The 21,138-nt window shown below is 37.3% G+C and overlaps 1 protein-coding gene across 1 annotated transcript in view; it reads right to left on the bottom strand.

Moving 5' to 3' along the window:
• Positions 1-21,138, bottom strand: part of Dhc93AB (Dynein heavy chain at 93AB) — a 493,152-nt gene that overhangs the window by 336,302 nt on the left and 135,712 nt on the right. The window contains exons 22-25 of the mRNA XM_075354875.1: positions 14,451-14,617; positions 5,226-5,391; positions 4,145-4,268; positions 909-1,057 (exon numbers count right to left, since the gene is read on the bottom strand). Of these exons, the coding sequence (XP_075210990.1) occupies positions 909-1,057; positions 4,145-4,268; positions 5,226-5,391; positions 14,451-14,617 (606 nt within the window). The remainder of the gene's footprint in view (positions 1-908; positions 1,058-4,144; positions 4,269-5,225; positions 5,392-14,450; positions 14,618-21,138) is intronic.

Raw genomic sequence — 21,138 nt, 5'->3', positions numbered from 1 at the left:
TGCAAATAATATTCTTCGCTGTTATTCAGCATGTGTGCTTTTTTACTGCATCTCTGGTCTATCAATAAATTAGTTTCAAAATCAATTGACAAAATATTTCATTAATATTTAATTCTTATTAGAATTGAAATTCAGTTAAATTTCTATAGCGCTTAGGAAATTAAAATAAGTGTCCAATATTGTATACACTAAAATAAAATTTAACATTACTAGACTACTAAACATAAAATTTGTATGACTCAAACTGAAGAGAAAAAACATATTGAAAAGAACAGTCAGTTTGGTATATCTGAACTACAGACAGTGGAATTATTTAATATTACTGTTAAAAAATGAATTAAACTGCTTTTCTCTTTACACAGAAATATGATAAACAAAGTAAGAACTGATCAGTATGTAAGTTATATGAACTATTCTATTATTATTTTGCTGGTTTTCATCTAGCAAACTAAGCAATCAAACTATGTGCCCAGTAATATAATAACATTTACTTACACTCATAACTGCTAAACAAACAATAATAGTTACCACTATAAAGAGCAAAAATTCAAGCAGAGAATCTGCAATTAGTTTTGTATAAGTGGGAAATTTTAACTGTTGTTCAGAACTTATATTTCAAAACAAGAAAAAAATATTTCTTCTAAAATTTACTCAAAACTGTCATCTTTAATAATATTTTCTTTTAATTTACTTTTTCATAGTAATTTTCCTTCTGAATGTGTTAACGTAATGCATACACAGATGAAAATACAGAATGAAAGTACACATACCCTCACATAATAGACGTAAATCAGCAAACATATCACATTTCAAAAAGAGGAAAAGGGATATAGAAAACAAGTAATGGAAGTGACAATATTCATTAAAATTTGGTGAAGAAATATTACTAAATAACATAAAATGTACACCTTTGTCGATCTCATTAGCTGTTGCCAGTGGCGTTCTCTGATAGCCGGATTCTGAAGTTCACCTACTGCTCGAAGTGATGTCAGCATATTCTTCACTGTTGCTTCTAATTCAATGTATGTGTCCCATGATCGCATTTCTTTATCCAAAGCTAAAAATTCAATAGGGATAAATTAATAACGCACGTTCTGAGATATACAATTATCATTTTCACATATTTATCTACTAATTTAAAAAATTAATAATAATTTAATAAAAATTTGAAATACAATTATGCATTACACAGTACAAAATTTAAGAGAAACTACATAAATGAAGAAATTACTCTAAATTATACAAAAAATTAAAAGATAACCAAATAAGGAAACTGTACATAATATAAAAATCATCCTGTTGAAACTAAAAACAGAAAATCAAAACCAATTTAAGGCAAAAATTAAAAATAAATAAAGGTACTGGTTAAAAAGTAACTGCATCTTTATGATCTGAGGATAGCAGAACACTGAGAAGATCTCAAGAAATACAATTTTTGGCAATTAAAGGGTGTGAAGTATTAGTAGAATGCTAGCAGTTAAAATCATGTTAACATGACTGACTGTTGGTAAGCACCACTAGGAGACCTAATATTTTTCAAAATTTTAAAAAATTCTAGGACCATTTCACTGAATACAGTTGGAAATTTTTATTGGCTAATGAATAAAACAGTCAATACCACTTAAAATTTGTATTTAAAAGATTAATTTAAAAATTTACATCTTATATATTAAAAAAAAATTGGTAAACTAAACAAATTCTGTATTTCTGCAATTACTGGGTAACTAGTTTAGTTACAGACTTTGTAGGGTTCTTAAAACACTCATTATATCAGGCCATAGATAACCAGCATGCACCAACTATGCTCATACTCACTCCATTATGAGAGGAGTTTTATGGAAACACATCTTTTCTCATACTCAAAGCCTTACCTCAATAGTATTCAAATTATGGTATCTCAGCAATTAATTAAGAAACAGAATCATTTGGGTCTTAAAAAATCAGACAGAATATGTACTAGACAACAACCTTGATGAAGACAAACAAAATATACACCCGATAAATGACATAGAGGGAAACATAAAAAATGAAAAATTTCAGACCACAAAAACAAGAGGAAACGATTTCGTTGAGTCATCAACTAAAATACCAAACAACCAAATGGCAAACAAAAATAATGAACACAACAAAACTATAAAACCTATCATTATCAAACCTGATACACCCACCCTGACAGGTATGGATGATTATGTGTGACAGAACCAAAAATACCAAACCAATGGGAAAATATCAACCAGAATGTTACATGTTACACCAGGACCAGCTCTAGGTGCCCAATTTAAGAGTGAAGCTGACAAACGTTTTAGACTTTTTTTAGCAACAAAATTGTGTAAAAGATTATTAAACACACTAATGAAAACATTTCTTTGAAATGGATGGCATACAAAAATCCTGAGATGGGGTTCAGTGAGAAATATAGATAAGGACAAAATAAATGTTGGTTTTGGTTTGTTGATACTATCGGCATCACTAAAAAAACTATCACTTCCCTACTAAGTTAATGTTTGATACAAGTTTTAGTGGTGAAAGATTTCAGGCAGCAATGTCGAAGAAGAGATTTACATTTCTAATTGAATGCCTGAGGTTTGATGACAAGAGAATGAGCGAAGAATGTAAAGAGAAAAACAAGTTTCCTCCAATCTTTGAAGTGTGGGACATTTTTATTGATAACTGCAAGGTGAACTGCAAACCCAGTTCTTACTTGATAAATAATAAACAGTTGGTGGGTTTTCGAGGAAAATATCTGTTCTGTATATATATATTCCTAGTAAGCCAAATAAGTATGGAATAAGCTGTTATGTGTGACAACAGCTCCAAGTACATGATAAATGCAATGCCATACTTTGGAAAAGGCACTGTTTCCATAAAGAAGCCGGTCATCCGTTATTTCATCGAAAAGTTAGTATAGGGAACAGTATCAGGCTCAATGAGGAACATTACGGTGGATAACCATAAGTGCACCAGTGGCAGAATTTCTTTTGCAAGAATGCCATCTGACAATGATCAGGACAATAAAAAAAAAATAAACGTGAACTGCCTGTGGACTTCAAAGACCTGAAATACAAGAATCGTGTCTTTATTTCATGACGATGTTACAGCCATATCTTACAAAGATAAAAGCAACAAGTTAGTCACATTAAATCGACAATGCATCCAGATAGTGTAGTGATCAGACAAAGAAACCAGAGATAATTATAACTTATGCTACAAAAGGGAATGTGTCAGATTATGAACTGTGGGCAAAAAACTAAATGGTGGCCGCTGTGTTTCTTTTATAATACAGCATAACTTGTGTAAATGCATACATAATATATTTACACAACTTTTATATAACTGCCACCAGCATAGAAGATACACAAAAACCTCCATCATGGCTGATGTTCATGCTAAAATTACACCAACATATGTCATTATGGTGGCTGAAAAGAAGATTGGAAGAAAATTGTATGAACTGAAGAAAGACCTGCATGAAGTTTTGCATATTCAAAAAAATCCAGTTGAAGCTGCAAATCAACAAAGGCCTTAAAATTTCAGTTTTTGCGACTCAAAAAAAAAAAAATGATGATGTACTATGTAGTTAGTGTATTGCATATGACATATGCAATATGTGATGAACATAAAAAAAATCCATTGGCCAGAGTGCCGATAAATGGATGTATTTTCCAACAGTATGTTTTTTAATCCTATCTGATATTTGTTCTTCTTATTGTATTTTCCTATTTTCAGGGAAATAAAATATTATAAATATTAAACTAATTTATAATTTTCATAAAGGTTGATTTACTTATTAATCACCCTTTAATTTTTTATTTATTAACATTTGTTTGGATTTAAAAGTATTTTATGGGTTGTGAAACATAAACAGTGAAAAACAAGAACAAAATGCAGCATAAAATACTATTATTATGATGTAATGTTTTCTGTAATTTTTTTACTATTACATTATGAATGTATACATTTAATTTAATTACTGTTATGTATTTTTTTTACTGATGTTTCAAGTTGTAATGCATTTTTATTATTAAATGAGCTTATTTACATTTATTGTGCTACTTTTATAAACCATGCAAATTTTATGTATCCCTAGTAATAAGCATCTCTTAAAATGCACTAGTGTTCAGAGTTAAATTATTAAATTACTTACCTCTAATTTCTTTAGCAAATTTCTTGCACTCAATATCCATGTTTTCAACATCAATCTGTCGCCAAGGTGTTGTCTTCCAGTCTTCAATACTAGTTTGTACAATATGTACATAATCCCACAATTGCTGAAAATAGAAATAAATTTACTATCAAAATCAATCCAATTATTGTTTATTAATATTTTTAAATTAAAAAGCAGATAAGTTATTATCACTTGAAAAAACACAAGAAGTAGAACACCATACTGTCCCAAACTATGAAAGCCTTTAACAAGATTTTGATGAAAACAAATCTCAAAATTTAGTACAAAAAACAAAGTATACAAAGTATGTGAAGAAAGTCCAATGTTTTGTTCCCTTTTTCCTAACATCACTAAAAGAAAAAGGTTCCTATAAACATAGAAAGTTCTCTACAGTACATATGTCTATTCCATCAAAATGCATACTTTTATTTTTCAGATAAAAAAAAGTTATAGCATTTCAGATTTTTAGAGCATAAAATGCTCTATGTTTTCTATTTTTCTGATAAAGAGGCAGAAATTCCTCTGCCATCTTGTTTTTTTAAACAGAAATTCTACCTTCAGAAAGGATTAAGGTATTTTGATGAAATTTGGCAAATCGTTTTTAAACTAATATTCTGAATGAACTAAATACTTGTAAATACTGAAATTCTACGTAAGTAAATTTTAAAAACACAATCATCTTAATTTTTTACTCTATGATACACTTCACTTACACTCATACATATCTTCATTGATCCTCTGAAGTAATACCTGATGGTGATTCCCAGAGACTAAACAGGAAAAAAAAGGTTTTTAAACTCACTACAGGAAGACGTGTGCATGGGAATATGGTAATGGAAATGTGTGAAAAGTTTCAAAGACTAATGCCATCTTTGGCATTACTCCAGGTTTTTAAATAATCATATTTTTAAAGCATTGTAATCTGAATGGAAATACTGAAAGGAATGGATGGTAATATCTATATCACTAGTGTTTCTTATTAATACAGGCGCTGAATATAATTCAGAATGAACAGAATATAAGTCAGTTAAATTTTTAAAAATGAAGCTATATTTATTACCTTCAGCATACGAAGTTCTCGTCTACATTGTCTTAGCAGTTTGAAGTCAGGTACATTCACTTCAAAAAGGGAAGCTGATTCTTGAAGTTGCTGCATCCCCAATTCAAGGGCTCTTATTGCAGCATCAGTAGCATCTATCTTCATGTACGGATCCTCACAATTATACCTTAAAATGTGATAAATTTGTTTACTTCTACGAAAGAAAAAGTAACATCAGCAAGCTAAATGGACACTAACATTGTACAATATACCATAATATATATATATAATCATATTAAAAAAAGACTCAAAAAGAATTTTTAAGCAAAACTGAATAAACATTTTTCAATAAATAGCTAACTACACAATATGAATATTACACGTGAAATTAAAGTAAAAAATTAAGTAAAAATATAAAAAGCTAAGCTTTCCTTTTCTATGTCTGCTTTCCCATATTAAAACAAAAATGAAATTAGATGAATAGAATTTTACAATCAAAAACCCTTTTCATTGCATTAAAAAAAAATGAGGGAGCTTTTCCCTGAATAGTGGCAGCATCATAGGAGGCTGATTTAAAATCATAACTGCATCCAATAAGAGTTGTACATGGTACTCTATAAATCTTGCAATCTCTGTTTAAACACAATCTATAATTCCAAATTGCAGCTTCATAAGTTATCTTTTACACTATCTTGCGGCTATCTCAATAAAACCCAATTCTGATAAGCTCCTCTTCTCATTTAAGCATATTGCTGTCAAGTTCACTGCAATCTATTTTGACATGGTTACTAAACAGAAATATATTAACAATCACTATGCCAACATACTTATGGACTAGTTATATTAATTGTGGCTGTATTATAATTAACAATGGGCTTCAGGAAAAAACTTTGCTATATCTTTCAGACTATATACTTAATCTTAGGCAAGGATCTATTTAAATTTTGCCAGTCCATCTATCTTTGATAGCAAAAGCCATCTGGGCTTTTTTCTCTAATTGTAATTATGTTATCATGCACTATGATTAAGAAATCTTAAATAAATTACGGCAGTGACACCTCTGAAAACGAAAGGTGATCACTTCACTGAATCCATGTTCCCTTAAAAAGCCCTAAAACTGAATCCAGTAAAATTCTTTTGATAATGGGTCACTACACAGTTAGTTATACTGTTTTAAATATACCTGTGTGGTTAGTTAAATGGTCTCTTGACTATGGCTTGGAGAGTTTTAGGAACCAAATGGACAGACAGATTCAAGATGATCAAATTCTAATTTTAGTCAAAAATCAAATTCATCTTAAATATCAATAAAACTTGACTAAAGATATTGGTAATTAATGCTTTTCACTTAAGAAAGGGTTGCAATAAAGCATTCTGATGCCAATCTTTTAATGAAACCATACTGACCTCAATTGAAGGATTTCCTTATTAATGTGTTACTTGAGACTTTCTCATTCAGTCAAGATAATTCAATAAGTTAAATAAATTGTTGAAAATTAGTAAAGGACTGCTCATTAGTTAATGGCTACTGAGTAATCTAGATGAAACTAAATCATTGAGATAAACATGTATATTCTATATTATCCTTATAAATGTAGTTGTTCAGCACCTAAAATAGCCTTGGAACAGTCTGCTAAGTGATTTCCTGATTACCACCCACAGTTTAAGAACTGAGTAAACCAGTCAATCTAAGTGCTTTCCTCAGTGCCATTTTGGACACCACCTAGTTTAATTTACTGGGATCATCAAACTGCAACTTACTCTCTACATAAAGCAAAGCACACTCAAAAAATCCAACTACATTAGTTTCAATGGCATTAGGTCTCTGTATAAGTAGTATCTTCAGACTAGATTATTCTGTACAATTTGGTTAAAGCTATTTGATTTGGTTAAAGCTAAGTAGATCTTACTTGCAATAGCTTCTGTAAATAATTTCTTAATGTTGCCACAACCACTGAATTCTGTTTACAGGTTTGTTAATATCCACATATCCTCTTACAAACTGATCTAAAGCAAGACTTAAATTTCTCTAGAATCCACACTTAAGAATTTCTACAAATAAACCAATCTTAATCAGTTAGAATATTGTTTCCATTCAACTTGGTCATAAAATCCAATTTAAATTATGTTTTCAATTTGAATATGTCCACTTTACAATAGTAAAGATTATGACAGCATTAAGTGGATAATTAATATCGAGGTATAATAAAAAATTTCTTCATCTTTTTGTTTATACCCATCTCTGAGACTGTCCCCAGTGAAACCTGGGTAAATCAACTCGATTTACCCAGGCTTCTCTGAAAAGATTCTTTTACTCTATTCAAACTTTCTAAGCAGTGGGAGGTCTGTCAGCACCTTTTTTGTGCACGCTTTCTGTAAACTTAAACTGCTGATACCAATGTTTAATAGAGTCTTTATTAGGAGGATCACGGCCATACTCTACACACAAAACATTTATGAACAGTAATAATAGATCCGCTTTTATGAGACAATAGTACGTATATTGCTTTTTCCTGCACAGTAGTCATTGCTCAACTGACAATCCCCTCTATCATTGCATTGCACCAGTGTGTTCATTCAAGGTCAACAGTAACTAGTACTTACACTAATATTTGAAAAAAATCAATGTGTACCTCATTATTTTGTTCATTTTTTATTAACCCCTAAAATGCGCTGATAATTTATCTTCACTCTGTATATTACTTCAGAATAAAATGTTGTAATTACCCTCTCCATTCATATTTTTAATAGACTGTTTTAACATTAAAATAAAAATAGGTAAAAGGCATGTTTTTTAAGTAAGTACCATTCTGATATAAAAAAAAACAAACAATTTATTTAAAATTTATATTCACCTTTAAGCTTGAATCTTAATTTACGATGCTAAATAAATTCCGCCTATATTAAGGTGTGTGATCAGTCCCTGCATTACAACTTCATAGATATTTCCACCTGAGAAGATACAAAACAGTCGTTCAACAATCTGAATGGCTGTTTTGACTTCGTCAATCCATCATCAAAATCTCAACACTGATTGCTGAGGTGCTGCTTTAAATGCAGGAATAAGTGGTAGTCACTGGGTGCTAGGACAAGGCTATGCAGTGGGTGATCAATTTATTCCCTGCCAAAAAATGCTATGAGATCTTGGGTGTGTGGTCGGCATGTGGCCGAGCATTGTTATGAAGAAACATAATTCTTGTACTGTACTAAATTGCAAAGCACAGTTTAGTCAAGGTCTCTTGGCTTTGTGCAACTTAGTCAGCATTCTTGGTACCGAATGTGAGTACAACTTCCAACAACACAGGTCAACAAAAATAATAATAATCTGGAACTGAAATAAAAGTAAATGAATTAGAATGTATTTTTTTTTGTTGAATATAAAAATGAAATCAGTTTTTCTTCATCATCCTCAATTTTTAGTTATAACACTAAAATATTGAGAAACTTCTTAAATAATAGAATACAAAATAATAATAATTTTTTTGTTTTTGCGGAGGGGAGGAAATGCATTTACGCACGGAGTGCCAGGCTCCCGCTGATTGTATTATCCAATCACTATCAGCAAACTACCGAATAAAACCATCCCCCTTTCTACCAGGTCTCGACCCGGAACCGTTTAACATATTACTTCCGGTCGAGTTCTCCCTTACTAACCTGATTAGGTGCTACATAATTTTCAGGACTATCCAGGTCAACCTTTTGGCCCCGAGAATGTTGCCAACGAATCGGGCTACACTTTCCCAGCTGCTCAGGCCACGGAGCATCATCGCAACCACGTTGTGGGGACTCAGAGCTCCGAGATCCGCCTCTAGTGTCCCTCGATTTGCCGCCACCAAGCACATTTGCAATACAGGCAGTCAGGAGACGGCGCTTCCCTATGACATGGAGGTAAGCGCGGAAGTACTCGTGACCCGTTAAAAATTGGGTCATGTAGTACTCCACCTCTCCATGCCGCCGCTCCGTCCACGGTCTGACCAGAGGGATAAGCCTTGCGGTCCATCGTCCTCTGGTCTCGTGATCCCAGGTCACTTGCCACGCGAGGATCGTGCGAGTGCGTTCTTCGTCGGGAATGGTCACCCGGTCTTCGCCTGCCCGTCGCCTCTTGTAGGTCAACTGGCGCTCTCTTGCTAAACCAGCAATGGGTATGACGCCGGCAACCACAAGTACTGCAGGCTCGGAGACCGTTCGATACACAGAAGCGACTCGCAAGGCTGCGGTGTGTTGCACCTGCGCGAGCAACTTCCGGTTACTTGCAACTCTTAATGCCTGGGCTCAAACTTCCAACCCGTATAACAGGATGGAATGCACAGTGGATATCACCAATCGCCGTCTGCTGGTCTTCGGTCCGCCGACATTCGCCATAAGCCGGCTGAGAGCAGTTACGGCTCTCGCAGCTTGTCGGCAGCTGTACGAAGCTGCTCAGCAAAGCTGAGTTTCCTGTCAATCATCATACCGAGGTACTTTGCGGCCGGCTTGGTCTCGACAACCTCTACCCCGACCCGCAGGGTGAGAAGGGTGTCGATACGCTTCTTCATGAGAACTACGATCTCCGTTTTGCTGAGAGCTAGAGACAATCCATGGTCGTCCAACCAGGCACCGACTCTGTGTATGGCTCGACTGAGCCTCAGTTGGGCGCACTCCACGTCGCGGTGTGCGACAAGTAGCGCAACGTCGTCAGTGTACCCAACCAAGGCAGATTCTTCAGGCATCTCCAGCCTCAGCAATCCATCGTAGACGGCGTTCCAAAGGTCGGGGCCGAGAATCGACCCCTGCGCCACCCCTGACGTGATCGTAGTCCTACGCCAGCCTGCTGTAAATTAGATCGCGGTTCCTCAGATATGCGTCCACCATTCTGAGAAGGTATTGAGGCACGTGGAACGAATGCTACAGGGCCGAATCATATCGCTCCACCGAGCGGAGTTAAAAGCGTTTTTTACGTTCAACGTAACGAGAAGGACCACACGTCACGAAAAATGATTGTAGTCCTCTCTCTCTCTCTCTCTGCTCGCCGCACTGCCTCAACAACCTCCTGAATTGCGTCTAGGGTCGACCGACCCTGCCGGAAACCGTACTGGTTAGATGAGAGGTCTGCTTGATTTATCGCCGCAACCAGTCTTTTCTTTAATAGCTTCTCCAATACCTTTCCAGCTGTGTCAAGGATACACAATGGGCGGTAGGAGGACGGCGACTCTGGGTTTTCTTTTCCCTTGGGAATTAGCACAAGACGCGCGGTCTTCCACCTGGCGCTAAAAGACCCAGCCTTCAGACATGCATTATATATGTCTAGTAGAAAACGGGACCTGCAGCGCCCCACTAGTTTGAGTACCTCGGCCGGTATACCGTCAGGATCAGGGGCTGTTTTGCCTTTCAGCGACCGTAGGACTCCCTCCAGTGCCTCCATCAAGAAGAGCACGTTGCCGAAGTCCCGTTCGGCACGGACCGAGTGGGCCAGGAACAACATCTTAACGACGTGTTCGCTTTAGCCTCGTCTTGTGGAGCTGGTGACCGAGAGACCCCCAATCGCCGAGTAACTATCTTGTAACCCAGCCCCCAAGGGTCTGCATCCACGGTCTCCGTCAGTTCTCTCCAGCAGCGTGCCTTGCTCATGTTGGTGGCTTGACGGAGCCGCTTCTTTGCCGTCTTATACTCGGCTGACTGGCGTTCGCGTCTGTGCGATTCCTTGCACGATGCGCCACCGGTCTTAGTCGAAGATACTCTCGGCGCAACCCCGCAATCTCCGGTGTCCACTAGTACACGGGTCGCTTCTGGTGCCTCGGCCCCCTGTCGGGCATGGAAGCGTTGCATGCAGAAGCGATCAGCCGCATGGTCGTAGCAACTACGGCTTCAGCGCCAGCGTCCCCCCCCCCCCCGATGGTAAAGTTTTCAGAGGCTACCACCCCTGAGAAGATCTTTCTTTTGAATTTATTCTCGTCGATTTTGTTGACGTTATATCTTTCCACTAGCCGTGGAGGGCCCGGGCGGTCTCGTGTACCATCTAGGACTCTAAATGAGATATATTGGTGGTTGCTACCGGTATAATCCTCGAGAACTCTCCAGTCCGGAACAATGACCAGCTCTTCGGAGGCGAGGGAAATATCAGGAATGGTTTCCAAATATCCTGGGCGGCGGAACATCGTCGTGTTCCCTGTATTGAGGATCACGAGTCCAGTACGTGCCGCCATGTCCAGAATGTACTTCCCTCTGGAATTGGTATGCGCCATACCCCAGTCTACCGCCCTAGAGTTGAAGTCCCCAGCTACCACCAACTCACCAGCGGCAGCGAGGATAACATCCTCCAGCACGTCAAATTTCCGGCGAAAGTCCGCTATCGAATCATTTGGGGTGAGATAACAGCTGAAAATCGTCACTTCGCCGCAACAGATCCAAACGAACCCCTCGCCTGCGCCGTGCCTCCAAACTTGGGCTCTGCTGCGATACGGAATCCATATCGCGGCAGTCCCTAGCGAGTCTCGGTTGGCCTGTATTATGTTCAACATTTTAACGGAGCCTTCTCTTCGCCTGCTCCAGGGCTGCCCGGAAGACTTGACACTCCCTTGTTTCAGGTGTGAGCCAGCTGCGAAGCGTTCACCCCATTTTTTTGGCAGAGCATGCACCGAGGGGGGGCGGAACACACCTTAGCCTTGTGCTCACCTATCCCGCACCTATATCAGAGCCGGCTACTGTCAGGCCCCTTACATCCACGAGCCAAATGCCCATACCCATGGCAACTGAAACACCGTGGGACCTGTGTCCTGGGTCTGATTTAGCAGTACAACCAGCCAATTCTTATCTTGGACTTCCAGACTGAGTAGTCTGGAGCCTTCCCTCTAATCTCTATTAATGCTGCTTTCTGCCCCTGGCATTAGCACTGGTAACACTAACTCGGCAATCGCCTATATCTCCAAGATCTCTTGTCAGTGCTGCTTCCACATCCTCCTTCCCTACGACGCAGTCTAGATCTCGGATCTCCAGTGTCTCCCTCGGTTCCAGATTGTGGACTACGGCTCCTTCTCCGAGGACAGACTTCAGGACAGCGCTAAAGGTCTTTTTGTGTCTGGTAATAATAATAATAATAATAATGATGCCCTGAGGTAGGTAATCCCCACGTCCGGAACACAACCTCTACGTTCCACGTTCAGGGCGGCAACAGCTGTACTTATGTGCAATACATATAGCTGGCCAACGGGGCTCCGAGTAAATTCCTCGGATATGCTTTTCTTTTGACCTGTGATGACCTGAAAGTCATCACATGGATTGGATTTTTCGGCCACCTGCAGGATATGAACCAATAAAGATTTGGAAATGGACTCACACCATATTTAGAGCTGGTGATTTGGCGGCCAGGGTCAATGTTATTGCAGGTGTAACGGAGACCCTTCCGTTGTCCATATACCCCCTGCGATGGCAAGCATGTAGCAATGGTGCCCATGTATGTCGGTGCATGGGAGCTCTAAAAGCATCGGTGAGTAGGAGCCTGGAGTCAGTGCAGAGATTGCGCATCCGCTCTCTGCGAGGACATATGCCGGTTCCACCGGAGTATCGGATCGGACCTCCAAGGTTAGTAGCCCTGGAGTGGGCGTGTACCTCGGCGGCTAGCCTTGCTACAGAAGGGATTAACATAAATGAATAATCTTGAACAACAACCAAACGTGGCCGAGGGTTCACGAAAACACCCTCGTTTAGAACCGGATGAAAGAGAGAAACACTCGGAGAAAGAGTGCAGAATCTCGTCGTATTGAGGTGGAGGCAAGAAAGAGCTTGCAAAAAGCTTTTTTCAAGAGCAACGTACCGAAACTTAAATACTTAGTGATCACAAAGGAAGACGGTAATTTCTCGAAGGTGAGTCCCTTCCTCATTGCTCAGGAAATAAACAAATGTGCTGGAGGCCCTGTTAAGGAAATTAGAAAAACCTTTACTGGACTTCATGTGGAGACTGTAAATGATACTCAGTCTCAGAAGATCCTAGGTCTGAAAAAAATTGGAGAATTGGCTGTAAGCGTCGATCCCCATGGCACACTCAACACCTCAAGGGGTGTTGTGGTCTTTCGGGATTTTTAAACTGTTCGGAGCAAGAAATTTTTGAACTAGCAGCACAAGGAGTAATAGAGTGTCGCCGATTGAACATGAGAAGGAATGGCGAGGTCCTACCTTCAGCCTCTCATGTTCTCACATTTAACCGGCCTACTTTGCCGGAGAAGGTAAGAGCGGGAATACATCGATTGGATGTGCCGGCATTTGTCCCGAAGCCAATGAGGTGCTTCAAGTGCCAACGCTTTGGCCACACCGCTGTCAGATGTGAGAGACCGTAAATATGCGTGTGCGGCGGTGAGGTGCATGAGGGAGAGCTCTGTAAAGAGCATCCTACATGCATCAATTGCAAGGGACAGCATTCATATAGATTCAGGAATTGTCCTGTCTACAAAGATGAGGTAGCTGTGCAGGAAGTTAAAACCCTGCAGAAAGTCAGCTACCTCAAAGCTAAAAAGATAGTAAACGCCCGCAAACCTAGAGCAACAACAACTTATGCTCAGGCTGCGACTGCTGTTCCTGTTCCTGCTCCAGTTGCTGTCGATGGACGTCAGCTTATCAGAAAACTTGAGCCCACTTTCGCTAACATGATTGAAAGCATTATTGAAAGTAAAATGAAGCCTTTCAATAGTAAAGAACCTGTTAAGCCAAAGATATTAGTACAGCCTCCTGAAGATACATCTCCGAAACAGAAAGTTGCTCCTGTTCAGAAGAAAACGGACGCTAAACTAGAAGTCCAAGTCCGTCTTAAGAGATGAAAGAAGAAAGATGATCAGAAGAAAGTGATTGCTTCGCAGTCCGTTATGGAGGCTCCCAAGCCTCTTGCAACTGAGGTGGCCCCTAAACCACAGAGGCGACAAAAAACCACACAGGAGGGCAAGTATCAGGTACTGGTGTTGCAGTAAGCTAATAGATGTGTAGGTAGTTCACATGCACAAAAGCAACAGCCGTACTGCAGCAGACATATATCAAAACGGTACTTACTTACAAAACATATCTCATATTAAAAACTCCATCATAAATAAGTATGCATCTGATAAACTGTACACAAAGTATATACATGTACATAAATTATATACAAACAAATAAAATAAAAACTAAACACAAAATAAGTAAAAACACAGCAATCAGACAGATTTCAAACATTATGAAACCCAACAAACAGCCATTCAATTCAATTCAAACGGCTATTAAATTTCAATCTTAAATTCATCTTACTTTAAAAATGGAGATTGTCGGAAATGATCTCTATATTGTATCTGCTTGAGGTCAAATGCAGCAATTTTATTGCGAATTGCAGATACCTCTGCAGCCTGAAGAGGGGCAACTTGTTGTTTAACTGTAATAGCCAGTTTCTTTGTATTGCTCCACTGTTCTGGTAATTCCTAGCAATCAAAAGAAAGTGAAAATCATTAGTATACAGCTAAAAGTAATATAATCTTTATATAATAATCATTTTAATTATTTAGTGAAAATATATTTTCAGAAAATAATTGATGTAACATAATTGAAAATGTATTACAGATCTACAAATTAAAGAAACAATTTAATTATTGCACTGATTATAAACAAGCAAAAGGTATTACTTTAGTAATATTCTATTAAAGTTATTTCATTGGATTAGATGAGTCATTTTGAAATACATACGAATAGATTCTTCAGGAAAGTCACCGAAGAATTTAGAATTTTCTGAATTAAATAATATTCCTTATGTAACCGTAGAACTAAGGAACACTAAAATGTTAAAAATAGAAACTGACTTTGTTACTGAACAAATTAAATAAACAATTAAAAAAAATTATTGCTTGAAACAAATTTGGACTTTAAAATTTCATACTTTTTAATATGTTGAGTGTTTACATCTATGCAAATTGGTTGTATTACTTGTATGCCTGCAAACAAATACTTTAAAAATTATGACATTTCTGTAAAATTAATCAAAAGTTCAATCCATGAAAAAGATCATTAAAAACATTTTACTTTACCATAAAAATACAATTTTCAAAAAGATGGGGAAAGTAATTTTTAACATAAAAAAATAACAGATTTATTTCAAAAATTGTTTTTAATAATACAACACTATATTAACTTGGCATAGAGTAATAAGCTGAATATTCTTCTGTTAGGGAAATTGTGAATAAAACCCTGCAGTTGTATAACAGTGATAAAGAGGATTCAGAAGAAAAATCAAGTAATGGAAATCCTAAGACAAACGTACTATTATAAGCATAAAATGAAAGGTAAAGGATGACTTTATAGTATCAATGAACAGTTGCAAAAATTTGATTCATGACTGGTTTTACAACTTTTTCATTCATAATAATTATCATACAACATCCTAAAAAGATATGATTTAGTCATTTTCCAATTACAAAACACAATGCCTAATGATTACAAAATTTTTCATACATGTTAACTTTGAGACAGTGTTTGTGCAATGTACAAAAAATAATTTCATTTGAAAGAAATATTCTGTTAGATTTCTTTAATATGTAAAAAGGATTCAGCTCAAAGGATTCACGTGTTCAGGAACAAAAAATAGTCATTTTTCCATTTCTACAGCACATAAATTACCTAAACACATTATTCTTTCATTAATACTGAAGAAAAGAAAAACCAAATAAAATTTTATTTTATTCCCAGATTTCTCAGTCAAGGAGAAAAGAAGCCAGTAAACAGAAAATAAGAGTTTTTCAGCATAGCAGCATCAAGCTTCAGTGTACAATCAGAATGTGTAATGCTCAATATTGTGTGAATCACATACATTATTATTATTAATTATTAAATTACTTCTTTTTTATCACTTTTTTGCTTCTCGTATTTTTTTTAATTTTCAAAAGTGGAATGATAGTTCTTTTTTTTTTAAACTAATAATATAATAATTTATATTAAAATATCTAACTACAATCCTAATTGTTTACAAATATTACAGGATTCCCACCGAACAATAAGATTGTTTTTCTTGGCTTTTCCTGACCAATTTAGTAAAAATTTTCTGACTCTCATAATATCAGGCTACTGCCATTTACTCAGTAAAATATATACAAATTTTATTTTTTTGCATCCTCCACTGTCCCCATAGCTGCCCCTCACACCTTTTTTTATTATTTATAATTAAATTCATTTTTAAAGTTTAGATTTTTATGAATTTTTTACATTAAAAATTTTAAATTAGCATATTTTTTGTGACAAATTTTTTCAGTAAGCTATATTGCAAATTACAAAAAAAAAATTAACAATTTTCTTGCATAAAAATGAATATCATGTTAACTAAAACTAAACAGATAAGAAATAAAAGACTAACTAAAGCAATTTTTAAAGATAATTGGCTCGCACCTGACTGCTAAAAATTACAACTATCAGGAAACATAATTTTAAAATTTGTACCAATATGATCTCATGAATTTAAGGATAACTTATTCTGTACAACATTGAGAACTCACATAAACTAGCATCGTCTTTATAGCAAATAGAAGTAATTTTGTTGCCATTTTGTGTAAATTAAGTCGAGGATTCAAATGCATCATTTGTTGCTGAAATGTTAAAATCAATTAGTTTAGCACAGTCCAGGCATAAGTACACAACATTTTTCTAAGCCGATCGTTGTTTCAATGGTCTGGAGGATATTAAAACAAAACAAGTTTTATCCTTATCATAAACAACCACTTCAAAATCTACACCCAGAAGACAGTCTGCTTTGCTTGCAGTTCTGCAACTGGTGGAGTACAAATTGACAACTCTACAAGTATGTTTTGCTTTCCGAGGCAAATTTCATTCAAGCTGGTATCAATACAATGGGCATACATGGGCAGAAGTAAATCCTCATGAAATGTTTGAAGGAAATTTTCAACACCAATTTAGCATTAATAAATGGTGTAGCCTTCTTCAAAATTAGCTGCTTGAACCCCCACTGTTTTAAAATATCTGGCCGCTTAAAAGCTGAGGTCTACTTGTACTTTCTTCAAGAAGAATTGCCATAGCTGCTTGAAGAGGTTTTTCTATCGTTTCATCGTTGTCTCTATTGCTGAGATGCAAAGTATACTTCCAACATGATGACATGCCTCCCTACTTCTCTTGTACCATTTCCACTCACTTAAATAATCATTTCCCTGAGAAATGGATCAATCGTGGACGTCCACATTCCTGGGCACCAAGATCATCTGATTTAACTCTTTTAAATTTTTATGTCTGGGGATGGATGAAAAATACAGTATTGTATACAAACAAAAATACATTCTTGTGAGGAATTAACTGTTTGCATTATGGATGTGACTGAGCAACTTAAGGACAGCCCTGAAGAACTAAAAAAACAACAAACGCAGTACAGAAGTGTGCCAACAAATGTTCTACATGCAACACCAACACGTTAGGTACGTTTTTTGCAGGCTCTGCGAAATTTGTATTATTTTACGACTTTTACAATTTATGACATTCAGCTTTACTGGATGTTTTTTGCACGGGAATAATTTAGGGTGTGATTCTAGGATTTTTTTAAATATTTAAAGATTTTTCATTGGTGGATAGCCTCTAGGCTATCCTAATCATTAGGTAAGTGGTTGTTTTGTTTAACCACCCTTACTGGGGCTGGGCTTGTGCTGCATTATACTTTGTTAGTGTTGTTTTGTTCCTTTGTTTAATATTTTGTTTCAGATATCTGTTGCTAGGCAGACATCTTGTTTGTTGATATGTTACTAGCCTGTCATTGGATCTTTAGTGGCTCTGGTTTGATTAAGTTTATTATACTTAGTTGATTTATCTATTGTTTATTTATTTTGTTTTGGATATGAACAAGATATCTAAAACAGGGGTTAGACCAGGCAGGTAAAACCTTCTAGTGACATGGTATCTGAGGTTCAGCACTATGATTCTTCGTTGATGTCTGGTGATGAGGGAATGAGGGCTGGACCATCAGGGGTACCTGCTTATGGAAATAAGGACTATGTGGTCAAGATTTCAAGATTTCGCGGGCTACTGGGAGTGTTAGGAGCTCCAGTCCTCTTTTAAAAGCTTTTGATGAACATTATGTAGCAGCATTGCATGTATTAGAAGGTTCCAGTAAGATCAGTAAAAAGGCTGAGGTGGTTGAGAAAGAGTTAAAGGAAGTTAAAGTGATCATGACTGGTTTGATGAATGGTTATGAGATGGTTGTGACTAAGCCTCCTGTGGTTAAGGAAGTAGTAGGTAGTTAGTTGTTAAGGAGGTTGTTAATGTTCCTACTTGGGTATCACAGTCAGTGCAACCACAGTGATGGAGTGAAGTACTTAAAAGAAAGCGTGAGGCTAGTTTATTTCATAGGCAACCCAAGGTCCTATTCGTAAATTTAAAGGAAGGGACTGCGGCAAATACTAGCAAGCAGATGAAGGATGACTTTCACGTAGTCCTGCATGATAAGAGGCTGAACCTGTGGATTTGGAATATCAGAAAAACTCAGAAGGGGTTGGTCGTTGTCACAGACGACAAGGAGACTGTGAAGTTATTTCCGACTCTCTAGAGGTTGGTACACCCAACATGAGAGTTGCCCCAAAATAAATGAGGCACCCAAGAATTACATAGGATATTGATTGACACCTATCTGAGGATGAACTGCTGATTCTTTTGAGGCAGCAGAATACTCAGATGGACGAGGCCACTTTCAAGACCCAATGTCAATTGCTATTCAAATCGGGTAGGCGTGAGGCAGAGGTTTATCATGGTGTATTCAAGGTTACTCCTGAGATTCTTGATAGCTTCATGAAACAAGGCAGATTATTCATCAACCTTTCTTTGTCCAGGGTTGACAGTGGTCTGTGAACATTGTGGAGATGAAGGGCATCAGCATGAGGGCTGCCCTAAGATGTCTGAGGGTCCTATCTGCAATAATTGCAAGCGTTTTCACAAGGACCATAAACTCTGTGAACAGCAAAGTGTGCGTGTTATCAGAGAGCTGTCAACATGAACTGCAATTTAATAGGATTACATGGTTAGTTTCGGTCAGTTGAACACACAGAGTGCACACATTGTTCAGGCAGAACTTGGGAAAATCCTCTTTATAGGAATTTGGATTTTGTTTAATTGCAACATCCCTACATTGTTTCTGATGAGCTGCCAGGTTTCTCTCATTGGAAAAATTTTTATCATGGTTCTAATAATATGTCTGCTGTTCTATGCAAAAGAAAGTTAAATTGTGTTTTTCTTCAACAGTTCTTTGCAAGTTCATAATTTCAGTACCATGACCCTGCTGATTGTCATCTCGAGGTCTGGGATAGGATCCTCAGATTCTCTGGTCTAAATACAATCCTCGTTGGTACAAACATCAGCACATCAAGTGTTCAACACAACATCAATACATGTGACATGGTACTAAGTCACATCTGTGACATAGTGGTGAGTTGGTTGAGAGTTTTATAACCCAACATAGTCTACAGGTTTTTAATGAACCTGACAAGTTGCCCACCTACACAGGTATGGTGAATGGGTGTTGGTTGTTTGGTGGAATGAACATTGATGTTACTGTTAGTAGGTATATTCCTGTCAATGTTTTTAACTGGAGAGTGGTTGACAATTGCTCAAGCAATCCATCGGTTAATTGTTTATGAGATCATTGGTAGTTTGCATAATCGTTACTGATGTAACATTCCAGTTTGGCTTCTGCACACGCATGCAGATTGGAAGAAGTTTGTCAATCTTTTGTCAGCCATACTTTGCATTTTAGATCAGGGTCTGGACATGATTCTGGCCTTGTGGTAGGCCAGATAGGATGAGATAGATGGTAGGCATTACATGCATGATCTCTCTCCAAATGTTGTTTGTTTGCGGGACACCTCTTGGGTGCACCCTAATAAATATGACACAATTTCTTTCTGGCCATGGTGCTTTTAGGGACAGACTGCAGAAATTCGGCCTGGTAGATCCTGGGATGTGTCCTCAATGTGGTCAATTGGACAACAACTATCATGTTCTTTATGAGTGCTTAAAGTATGAGTTAATGTGTACATAGACCATCTGTCGTCTTGATCTTATCAAGTCAGTGTTGGATTTCCAGTTTATATGGCTTCTCTATATAAACTGGAGGAACCAGGCCAAATGGGCAATAATGGAGAGTTTTATTGTGTACTTGGCCAGGGAAACAAGGATCCCTGGGGAGTTGGTATAGGGTTTTAGGGCAAAAACATAGAAAGGACGTTCTTCTGTCTGCTCTCTTGACCTGTCAGGACGTGGTTTTAGGTATCTCCAGAATTTTATGCTGACTACTCGACTGGATCTTCTGCAAAGCTGGAGAGACCGCATACAATCTGTGGATATGATGTGAGGTCACTCTGTTTTGTGGAGATGTTTTATCTGTGGAGACTGCTGAGGCCAAGGTGCATCAGACTATCTGTAGTCTTGGTAGAGGTAAGGCGCCTGACTTTGATGGACTGTTGGCTGACCTCCTTCTTTGCTCAGTTGGAGTTAATGTGAGAATTATCACACATTAACATTATTAAAATATGTATTTAATAAATTATTATTTGGCAGGTTATTCCCAGTGTGCTGGAAGAAAGGGATTATAAAATTGTTGTTTAAGGGAGGTGACAAGGATCTGACTATTATTCATCATATCAGCCCTTGACATTGCTACCAGTTATCAGGAAGGTCTTTGAGAAGATGTTGTATCTTCGTATAAATGAGAGGTTGGTCTCGTGTGGGTTGCTAATGGAAAACCAGTACGGGTTTCACCCTGGAAAAGATACTATACTTCATGTGATGAGTGTGGTATCGGCCAACGGAATATGTCTTGGGGATCTACCTAAACTTTTCTGGCGTGTTTAACAATCTGTGTTGGCCCTCTGCCATTTTCCAGTTATAGAGGTGAGGGTGCACTGAAAATGAACTGCAGGTGTTGAAAAGTTATTTCAGTCATCAGGATGTGTTGCTCCACAAGGGTAAC

The sequence above is a fragment of the Lycorma delicatula genome, chromosome 1 (genome assembly GCF_047948215.1).
Source record: "Lycorma delicatula isolate Av1 chromosome 1, ASM4794821v1, whole genome shotgun sequence".
NCBI classification, from domain to species: domain Eukaryota; kingdom Metazoa; phylum Arthropoda; class Insecta; order Hemiptera; family Fulgoridae; genus Lycorma; species Lycorma delicatula.
This window is presented reverse-complemented; position numbering and strand designations above follow the sequence as displayed.